This window comes from Vigna unguiculata, chromosome 2, assembly GCF_037176805.1.
Source record: "Vigna unguiculata cultivar grain cowpea cultivar isolate G323 ecotype 2 chromosome 2, ASM3717680v1, whole genome shotgun sequence".
Taxonomy (NCBI): domain Eukaryota; kingdom Viridiplantae; phylum Streptophyta; class Magnoliopsida; order Fabales; family Fabaceae; genus Vigna; species Vigna unguiculata.
Genome location: NC_140793.1, coordinates 9,112,089 through 9,122,807, shown reverse-complemented (window position 1 = coordinate 9,122,807; position 10,719 = coordinate 9,112,089). Strand labels below are relative to the sequence as shown.

Sequence of the window (10,719 nt, the reverse complement as noted above, 5' to 3'; positions counted from 1 at the left end):
AATTTAAGTTACAATATTATTGTATATTTATATCCTTAAAAGAATATAAAAATTTTAATTTAATAAGAAAAAGTGGACTAGAAGACTAGCGTTGTCCTGTTTTTGTCCTTTCTAATTTAGAGAGTTAGACGAATTAAACAAAATGGATAGATAAGTTAAAAATATTAACGTGACTAATTTTATTTTGAACAAATTGATAGACCGACCAACGAACTATAATCATCTCTATATCATGTCATTTCATCTTACACAATTTAAAAAATTCCCAAATAATATTTTCCAAAATTTTGCACAATAAGAAAAAATCACATACCTTTCATACAACTCCAAGATGATATAGCTTGGTTTAGGGGCAATTTTATCTTTCACATACCGATAGGGGTGTAGAAAGCAAACCCCAAGGCCTTGGTCTCGTCAGCCCATGATCTACTTGGGTAAATTATCCTTTGACCCAGTACAAAACGACGGCACTCACCTTGTCCAAACGACAATGCGTTGTTTAGTATCAGTGGATGAGACGAGAAGACAAAGCCAGCAGCGTGTGCCATCAGATGCTTCGCTACAGAGGTAACGATTTCTTTCATTCCTTCAAGACACGTTTCCTTCCTCTGTTCTTCCATTTATTTACCTTTTTTTTTTTTTGTGGAGAAGTAGTTGTCTTGAGTTGATGTTGTTTTTGGGGTTTAAGAATTTTGATTGTTGGTGCTAAACATGCGTGTTACCATGTTGCCTATCTTATTCATTTATCAGAAAACTAGTTCCACATATTTCACTTGGGGATTTGTTTTCTTTTAATAATCACTTTATGAAATGAAAGTGTTAGTGGAAGGAATTTTGTTTTTCAGATTTGGGCTTTATTTTTTTATACATTTTTGAAGAAAATGATGCTGGAGGTATGTCATTGTGTCTCTTGTTGCATGTTTAGAAGTGTGGTAGCTAGTTTTTAAAAAATTGACTGAAGCAATTTGAATGAAGCTTGATTAAGTGAAATACTAGTGTCTATGGGCTTACACTTGAGGATTTTGTTTTAATAATCACGTTTCGAAAAGAAAAAGTGTTAGTGGAAGGGATTTATTTTTCAATTTTAGCTTGATTTGGTATACATTCTAAACTCGTTTTAAACCCTAACTGATGTTAATTGTTTTCTGGGTCCTATTTGGGGGGAAAGGGCCGTTATGTAATGACTATTTTCATATGTTCTTTTTCTGTGAGGTTTTGGTTATGGGAGCTGGTAAGCTGTTGAAGTTGACAGTGAAGGTTTTGCAAATTTTTCAAGAAAATGATGCTGGAGCCGTGTCATTATGTCTCTTGTTGCATGTTTAGTAGTCATAACTAGTGTTTAAAATTTTTGACTGAACCAATTTGAATTGAAGCTTGATTATGTGAAATTGTAGAATGTAATGTTTGAAACTTGGGGGTAGCTGAGCTGTTTGACAAAAATGAACATTGCACAAGTTACTGCATGCCAGCCCTGGATTTCTGTGAAAAATATATCTCAGTTGCACAAGCTTCATTCAAAACCATACGGTTTACCAAAGAGTTTTGGTCCTTGCTCTTGTGTTCTACTCACTCTAAGAGCAAGACAATCGTTTGGCTTGAAATGTCGGCCTATTTCACAATCTCGGAAACCTCTGCATATTTGCTTAGCTGGTGAACAAGGGATGATGGGAAATGATGATGAGGTATTGCACGTTATTTTGACTTTCGCTTTAGTTTGTTGTGTTTGAATGTCATAACATGTTAAGGTTTAATGCAAACATGCATATAGTTTCCATATGAAATGATGGAGTGTAATCAGGGAGTTGGGGTACATAATCTTTCTGACGAAGAGAAATCCTCGATCAAGTTACTGCAACTTGCTATTTTAGTTAAAGAATTGTGTTAGGAAATGATGAAGCTAAGCTGCAGGATGCTTTGTTTCCTCAAAAATATTTTCAGCAGTAGACCAACCATTTAGAATAGAATGGACTAGAAGCAACTCTTTTCGTTTCAATGCATCTGAAGCCCAAAATTGTCATTAATTTTTTCTATCATGAATCTGTGGGAAATGAACCAGAACTACTCTATATGTGTGTGTGTGTGTGTGTGTGTATTGATTAGGATATTCCTACATTTTACTGACATTATAAATGTTATCAGAATTCCCCGTGGAAATCTATTGAGAAAGCTATAGGAAAATTCAAGGGTCAAAATTCAATAGAGGATGTATTACGACGGCAAATTGAAAAGGGTGATTATTATGACAGTGGTGGTGACGGGGGAGAGAAACCACCAGGAGGAGGCGGCAACAGTGGTGGTAGTGGTCCTGATGGCTCTGGTGATTCAGAGGATGAAAGCCTTTCTGGGATGTTAGAAGAAAATCTCCAAGTGTTTTTAGCGACCCTTGGCTTTATATTTCTGGTACTCACTCTCTCTTTTGACGTGTCATGTGATGTGTGCACAAATAAATTGATAAATTAATTTTCATTTAGCTCAACTCTTAAGTATTAGTTTTTATTGGGTGTGAAAATGCAGATTATGAAAACAGGAAGGTGAAGTTTAGGTGGGAGTAACATGAGGAAAGAGAAAATCATATTGTGTTGTGTATTATCAATGAAAGAAGACTTACAAGTTGAACTGGTGTATGATGCAAAGTAATGATAGAAGTAGGTAATTGCAGAAGTACTTGAGAGTGTAGGAGGCTTTTTTTTAAGTTTGCACTAGATGTCCATATGCAAACTTCTGATAGTATAGAGTCACCTAGTACATGAAAAATGATTAGGAGTTAATAGGACATGCCATTCCTCACTTCTTACATATGCTTTTTGCAGTACATTTATATCATCACTGGGGAGGAAATCACAAAGCTAGCCAGAGACTATATCAGGTATCTATTCGGTGGACCTCAGAGTGTTCGACTGAAGAATGCCATGTATCAATGTGGTGTAATCTACAATACCCTGACGGCACCGAAAGAAGAGGAAGATGAGGACGACGAGTTTTGGTTGGAGGAGGCCATTCTGAGTACCCCAACTTGGTGGTACGACCCGGATGATTACCGGGAAGCCCTTAAAAATTACTTATTATCAGGGTCAGATGAAGCCATGGCCATGAGGGATCACTTGGGACTACAATCAGATGATCATGTTAGGTATTACTTGGAATCGGACTATGACGAGGACGACGAAAATGTCAACAACAACTACGAGAAAGAAGATGACTATGAAATAAATTTTCCCTGACTCCAGATTATTCAGTGTGGCTCCCTTTCAGCTATTTTGCCCCAAGTTTAATGAAACTCTGTAAACGTTGTATCATCCTGGTTTTATTAGTGTGTTACCCTTTTTGCATTTAGGCTTTGTATGAACTGAAGTTGTTTCTCTATAAATATTATGGAGCTCATTTCATTGTCATTCTTTGTGCTAATTTTTCTCAATAGAACCACCACTTGTTTAGTAGTTATAGCCAATTGTTATAAACTATACAAAATGCAGTAATTTGCACCAGTTAAAACGCAGGTAGTGGTTATTAGGATTCATATAATTGTTTCGTTATTCCCTTGTGCTGTAGATTCTTTCTGGATATTTATCTTCTTTCAGCATCACGCTAGAAATTGAAGTATAGGTTTGGTTGTACAAAGCTTCTTACTAGACCTAGTATCTTCAAATTATTATGGTTACTAATACTAAGTATTTAAAATAGATGAATAAGTTAAAAATATGAGAAGTTCACAATACAAAATAACGTATAAGTAGAGTTAGGTAATATATGCAATGCGTGAAAACTTTTCTCAACGTAACACTTTAAGATTGAGTCTCCACTCAAACTATCATGTTTTTAATTCAAATTTTAAATTTTAACTTAAAAAATAACATTTTTCCCAACTATTTTTATTTTCATCTTCTAATTAACATCTAATTTGCTTATTCGAGTTTGTTTTCTGTAATTGAGCTGTTGAGTTCACTCTTCTTTCCATTTTTGTTATGTAGAATAGAAATATTATTTGTAAAAGTTATTTTAAAAGAGAGTTGAAATTAAATATTTATTTCAAGTGACCTGTTTTAGAATATTTAAAAGAATATTGTAAATTCTTTTTCTTAAGCAAATAATATTTTTAGTTTAAAAAAATATTGTAAATTATTTTTCTTAAGCAAATAATATTTTTAGAAATTTCTAAAAATTCTTAGCATCTTCTATAAAAGGTTGTAAAAATTACTAAGTGTCATAAGCTAACTCCGATTAACACCATAAAATTTAACTTTTTTTATCATTATCTTTAACTAAAGAGGTTAAATTAACTACTTATTATTAATCTTTCCTTTTTTTATTTTATACTTATTAATAATCTTCTAAATAAAAGTGGGGATATATGAAATTAGTTATTTTTGTGTGGGATACATGAAACTAGAAAAGGAGGTTGAATAGTCTTAGATTCTTCTTGCAAATAATTAGATTAGACTCTTTAGAGAATAAGTAATACAAAAACAACATAAAACAATCTTATCTTGATTCACTTTAAGACATAGATTAAGTCTAATTCTCTTTTGAGACAACTCCTAAAAAGGTTTTACTAATCAAATTGATTACAAATACACAAATCACTCTTAGTTACAAATAAACATACAAATCACTCCTAATTATCAAGTCTTAATCTCCTCTTGGGATTAAGACCTCAAAACATCTAACAAGAAAACTCTCAAAGAAAGGACAATTTAAACTCACTGGATTACTTCATAAAGTGAAGTATTAGAGATGTTGCACTCACCCACAAAGAACACTTAGAAGCTAAAGAATACTAGAAGGTAGTATAATACTTGAGTAATTAGTCTTATCTCATGTTCTTCTTCAACTTGATTCCTTTATATTGGCATTTGAAGATTTCCATCGCTACATCACATTTGTTATGATATGGTCTTCTATGAATAATTTAGTCAACCACATTGATTTAGCATTGTCTCCCTTAGTGTACCCTGTTTGGAAGCTTGATATGGAAGGTTTGGGTACAACAGAGCTTTAGACTTCTCTTTGAAAGAACAATTCACAAAACCACAATATCACATTTCATATGATTTTTTTTATGCTCTAATATGAACATTGTAAGATATATACTTTTATATAAAACCTTTTCCCATTAAGCACATTACATCGTAAATGAATGATTATTGTTAGTATAGATGTTTTTGACACACCCACACACCCTAGACACACAAACATTAAAAACACACACAAACAAAAACACAAAGACAGACACACACACACACACACACATACAAAGACACATACAGACAAACACATACACACACACACATGCATACACACACAGACACACAGACACACAAACAAACACACAAACACACACACACACACACACAAACAGACACACAAACATACACACACAAAGACACACACACAAACAAAAACACACACACAGACACATACACACACATAGACAAACACACACGCACAAACACACAAATACACAGACACAAACACACAAACACACACACACAGACACACATACACAAACACAAACACATAGACACACACACACACACAAACACAGACACAAACACGCACACAGACACACACACACACACACACAAACACGCACACAGACACACACACACACACATAGACACACACACACGCGACACTTTTACACAAAAACACAAAATACAAACACAACAAAGACACATACACATACATTGACCCAAACACAAAAGCATATACACACTAACACACACGAAGACTTAGACACACAAAAAACATATACACACACACATAGATAAAGACATATAAACACACTACAAAAAAAAACACATACACAAATAAATAAACACACACACATGCACACACACACACAAACAAACATAAACATACGCAAAATGCGGGTCGGGATGGCCCGCCCCGTCTTTTCAACACGAGCTGAAAATTTTGGCCCGCCCTGCATAAGTACGGGCTCACGACCCGCTCTCCTTTTTTTTTTAATTCTTATGATGATAAATCTTTCAATGTTCAACAAATTGGGAAACTTGAACAAGTTCATAAAATTAAGCAAAGACTTTGAAAAGTTAGATGATAAATCGATAATTCAACATTTTCATTATATTCATATTCGTACTTTGACATACACGATGTATTATTTAAATTTTAGCACATTCAAACATACATAACGCTTGTCTTTTCCAATCATACAAGAATTTGGAATGTTCATGCAGAAGTCTAAAAGGAAAGTAACTGATATACACAAGTGCAAGTTTTTTTCTTATGTGGGCAGGCTAATGGGTCGGCCTGCGCAGGCTATGGGCTTTTACAGATTAGCTTCTACGGGCTAGCATGCTCAATGTCCTAGCCCGCCTTGAATTCTTTTTGGTGGGCTTGCAGGCTAGTACACTGGGTCAAGCCCATATTGCCACCCTTACACCCACACGCATATCCATCCACACCTCTCACTAACCCACACCCACCCACACACACACAAATTTAAATTAGTTATGCTAAAATATAAATTTTAAAAATTCATTCCTTTTGAAAATTAACTTCAATTTCATATGTGTAAATGAGCACACACACAAAAATTTAAATGAGTTGTACCAAAATATAAATTTTAAAACATTTATCTTTTTTAAAAATAAATTCAATTTCATGTATAAATAAAAAAACATACAATTATATGAAGTTAACTTTTTAGCAATTCTACAGTGATTAATATTTCTTTCACTAATAACATTGTTTTGATCACTTGATTTTTATAAAAATACTTAAATAAAATTCACTAACAATTATTAGCGAGTAGCATGTATCTAGGTGTTTGATACATTGATACCCATATCCATCCTATTAACAAGCGATTCATAGGTATAAATTTTTTTGCCATCCCTAATGGCTATGAAAAATGTGACTGTTGAGGTTTGGCTTGGGTAGTTGGTTGGTAACCAGATGCTCAATAACTAGGGATAACATGCATAGTCCATCTAGACAATCTAATCCCAATAGACTCTTTATGAGTTTTGATGATAACAAACTTCATGTCTGAATTACTTGTGTAAATATTTGCTTGTTATTTGAACATTTTTATGTATGTTTTGTGCTAATTGAAGGACCACTAACCATCCAATGATATCATTAGACTTAATATAAAGAATATAATATTCTTTATATGCTTATATGTTCATATACTTGCTATATTTATTTAAATCTCTATTTTGCGTAAACAAGTCATAACAACAAATGTTTTCCAAAGATATATATGAAAGGTGTTTCAATTATACAAAACTATATCTTCAACGTTAAAATCTAAGTGTAGAAAGATTTTGTATTTCAAATGATCAAAAAATAATTATCTTATGACAACAATGTATTTTATGAAACAAATGTGACAATGATTAACTTTTTTATATGTAATCTTTTTGTGAATTGTTTCCCTTTTAGTCAAAGTCAGAAGCTTAAATGTAGATGCATATCAAGACTTTCTATATGAAGTTTCTAATCAAAGCACTTATCACCAAAAACTTATAATACACATATTCCATAATTAATAATAATAAGGGAAAAATATGTTTTTAGTCCCTGTAGTTTTAGCTGATTTTGGAAATGGTTCCTGCTCGAAACTTGGTCATTGTTTGGTCCTCACGATTTCAAAACGTCTGGTTTTCGTCCTTATTTTTGTATGGCGTTAAAAACTTGCTTGCGTGGCAAACGACGTTCTACATCAGTTTTTAGGCTATGGTAATTTTGGCTTTGGAGGGTAAAACAATTATAACATTTAGTTTGTTCATGTTTACTCTGTAATGAATGGTGCTGAATTAAGATGTTAGTTTTGTGGGTGTTATCAGTCCATTCCATGAAAGTCTTATTTGTTATCAGTTTGTGGTTAATTGTAAAAAACATGACATATAAATGGTTAAAACATTGGCATTTGAAGCGAGACTTGGCAGCATGTTAGTGACCAGTTCCTTATGAGTCCATTTGGAGTTTTTATGATTCCCTCTGGCATATAATTGTGTCAAATTTTGGCATATATTTGTTTTAAATTTTGGCATGAAGTCATCCATTATTAAGTGGTCCATAACCTGTTTTGTAATATTCAACACAAAACATCTATTAAGTGGTTCAATATGATATAGATATTCAACACACAACATATTAAATTACCAAGATGACATAAATATAAAAGTTGCTCCATTAACATATCAAGCGGTCTATAAACATTACAATGGTTCAATATCATGTATTGGTGATAAAGATAACAAGTGGTCTCCTAAAGTTGAATAAAAAGCCTGATTCAAAGTTTGGTACAACAAAAATAACACATCTTCCCGAAATAAAAAGTCTCATTCCAATAGCATTCAATATTAAAAAAATCCCAAAATAACACAGCTCCCAAAATAGCACAGCTCCTAAAGTAGGTCACATTGGCTGTCATGAGGCATTGTTGGTACTGGCTTGTGACCCTAACACTATTGTGGCTGTTGCAGCTTTCTTAGATCTCCTTCCTCCCTTGCTAGTTGATGGTTGTGATGTGGTGGTTATGGAAGATCTCAACCTCTTGTTGGTTCTAATTCCATATGCATTGGAACTTTCACTTGCAACATTTTTGTTCTTTTTCTGGTTCTTTTTCCCCTATCACGAATATGCAATATTCATTAGGTACAATGTAATTGTAAGTAATGTTTAATTTGATTGTTAAAATTTCAGTTTTTGTGCTTGTGTTTTTCCAGCTCTATAACCTCCTATTATGTCCATATTGGTTACATTTGTTGCACTTCATCTTCAATGGTTTCCTCCCTGCTTTAGAGGGACTCACGTTTTCATCTGCCTTCCTTCTTCTTAATTTTTTTGTCCTCCTTGGAGGTGCCTTAAATAATGGAGGAAGTAGAGGTGTTGAATTTTTTCTTGGGCATAATTCGTTTCCATTGATGGGTGCAATTTTTGGCCCATAGCAAGCTTCGTAAACCTCTCTCTTATAATAATGGTGGACATAGTCTTGAGGTTGTTCTAATTTGTAATTTATTGTAGCAATGACATGTTTGTAAGGTATTCCTACTAATTCCCAAAAATAACATGAACAACTACAATTTCCAAGATCAACAAAAAATTTCTCCATTGTAAATCCGTGGGTCACTTAAAGAACAACATCCCTAGTCAAAACAACAATCCAGTTCCCACTTTTTTCAACTTTCCTATCTAGCCTTTTATTTGGTTTAGGAAAAACAACACCAGAATATGCAACAAACCTTTCTCTTAGGTGTGAAAATCTACTCATTAAATAGCACCTTATCCATTCCATCATAGTAATTATAGGTTTATCCCTAGCTAACAGAATTGTGCTATTAAATGATTCTGACAAGTTATTCATAAGCACATCACACCTACGATATACACTAAATGCAAGCTTGCACCATGATTGGCGTGGAATAGCTACTAATCACTCATATGCTGCAACATTAATCTTCTTTAATTCCTTCATTTTGGATTCCTATGCTTGGTAGTATGTTGCTTTGGCAGCTCCCATCATCAGTTTGCGTATCATTACTCCTCCACCAAATTTTTTCTTGTAGTTGTTGTATAAATGTCTTAGGCAAAATCTGTGTTCAACTCCATGAAGAATTTCATCAAATACTTGCATTAGTCCCTGCAGAGAATCACAAAACAATGTTGGAAATAACATGCAAATAAACAGAAAGAAAGTTACATGAAGTATATCTTTTGCTGGTCAGAAATGAACACCCACTGATTGGATTGCACATCCTCAATGTCATCCAGCAATAGACTCATAAACCATCTCCTGCTCTCCTTGCACTCATTTTCCACCACCGCCAAAGCCAGAGGAAAATACTGGTCATTTGGGTCCCTTGCAATAGCCACTAATAATTGCCCTCCATAACTACTTTTCAAGTGGCACCCATCAACACCAACGAATGGTTTGTAACCATTTATGAAACCTTCCTTGCAACCTTCCAAGCACATGTAAAAAGCCCCAAAATGTGGCTGCAAAGTTGGTTGTGGTTGATTCACTTTAATTTTGACTGTTGTTCTAGCAAACACCCTTTTCAACTCTGTTACGTAGTCATAAAGTAAGGTATGTTGTTTCTGCCCATCACCCTCTATGACATCCATGGCCATCTGTCTTCCTTTGATTGTTGTCCACAAAGTGATCCCCACACTATAGGTCTTCTTGATGTCATCAATGATCTCATTTGCAGTTATCTTGCCTACATTTCTAAATTTCTCAACAACCACTTTAGAAACCCAATATTTATTTGCGTTTTGATTCCTAAGTACTCTGTCACAACTATGACCATCAACCAAAGTATTGACCCTAAATGTATGACTTCCTCCTACTTTACTACACAAAATCACAAATCCACATTTCTTCTGACAAACTACCTTAACTCTTATGTCATCATTCTTAACAAACATGATCTCTCTTCCATTTAGTATATAATACTTCTTAACAACTTGTTTAAACTCCTTAAGCGAGGAGAACTCCATCCCCACTTTGAATTTAAAGTCCTTTCCCATATCTTCACTTTGAAAAGTGGCATACTTGTGCACAAGCTCTCATTCACATTCAACATCACTATCTAATTCATCAATGCTATATGTGGCATCTATGTCATGATTCTGACCTATTGCATCTGTTTCAAAAGCACCTATATCAGAACTGCCCAAAGGCTTTCTTCTCCTTTCTTTAAAATTTTTTTCCACCTTTCAAGTAGTTGTGTGATGTTTCTGTGT

At 33.9% G+C, this 10,719-nt stretch overlaps 2 protein-coding genes across 2 annotated transcripts; one reads left to right on the top strand and one right to left on the bottom strand.

Moving 5' to 3' along the window:
* Positions 1 to 416: 416 nt before the first annotated feature.
* On the top strand, positions 417 to 3,392 carry LOC114174033 (nucleusenvelope protein). Its single transcript, XM_028058771.2, has 4 exons — positions 417 to 567; positions 1,395 to 1,682; positions 2,140 to 2,400; positions 2,811 to 3,392. The coding sequence occupies exons 2-4, from the start codon at positions 1,440 to 1,442 to the stop codon at positions 3,219 to 3,221; spliced, it is 915 nt and encodes a 304-aa protein (XP_027914572.1). The 5' UTR covers positions 417 to 567; positions 1,395 to 1,439; the 3' UTR covers positions 3,222 to 3,392.
* Positions 3,393 to 8,400: 5,008 nt separating this feature from the next.
* LOC114174432 (uncharacterized) lies at positions 8,401 to 10,503 on the bottom strand. The gene is made up of 3 exons (XM_028059275.2): positions 9,709 to 10,503; positions 9,515 to 9,613; positions 8,401 to 8,601 (listed from the first exon to the last, which is right to left on the bottom strand). Exons 1-3 carry the CDS (start codon positions 10,501 to 10,503, stop codon positions 8,401 to 8,403), a joined length of 1,095 nt encoding a protein of 364 aa, XP_027915076.2.
* Positions 10,504 to 10,719: the final 216 nt, after the last annotated feature.

Excerpts from the sequence above, each read along its gene's own strand:
- LOC114174033 (XM_028058771.2), top strand. The coding sequence starts at position 1,440 with ATGAACATTGCACAAGTTACTGCATGCCAGCCCTGGATTTCTGTGAAA. Across the intron at positions 1,683-2,139 it reads TGATGGGAAATGATGATGAG|AATTCCCCGTGGAAATCTAT; the intron begins GTATTGCACGTT and ends AAATGTTATCAG. Across the intron at positions 2,401-2,810 it reads CCCTTGGCTTTATATTTCTG|TACATTTATATCATCACTGG; the intron begins GTACTCACTCTC and ends TGCTTTTTGCAG.
- LOC114174432 (XM_028059275.2), bottom strand. The coding sequence starts at position 10,503 with ATGGGAAAGGACTTTAAATTCAAAGTGGGGATGGAGTTCTCCTCGCTT. Across the intron at positions 9,614-9,708 it reads ATGTGCAATCCAATCAGTGG|GGACTAATGCAAGTATTTGA; the intron begins GTGTTCATTTCT and ends GATTCTCTGCAG. Across the intron at positions 8,602-9,514 it reads AGAAAAAATTTGGTGGAGGA|GGGAAAAAGAACCAGAAAAA; the intron begins GTAATGATACGC and ends TATTCGTGATAG.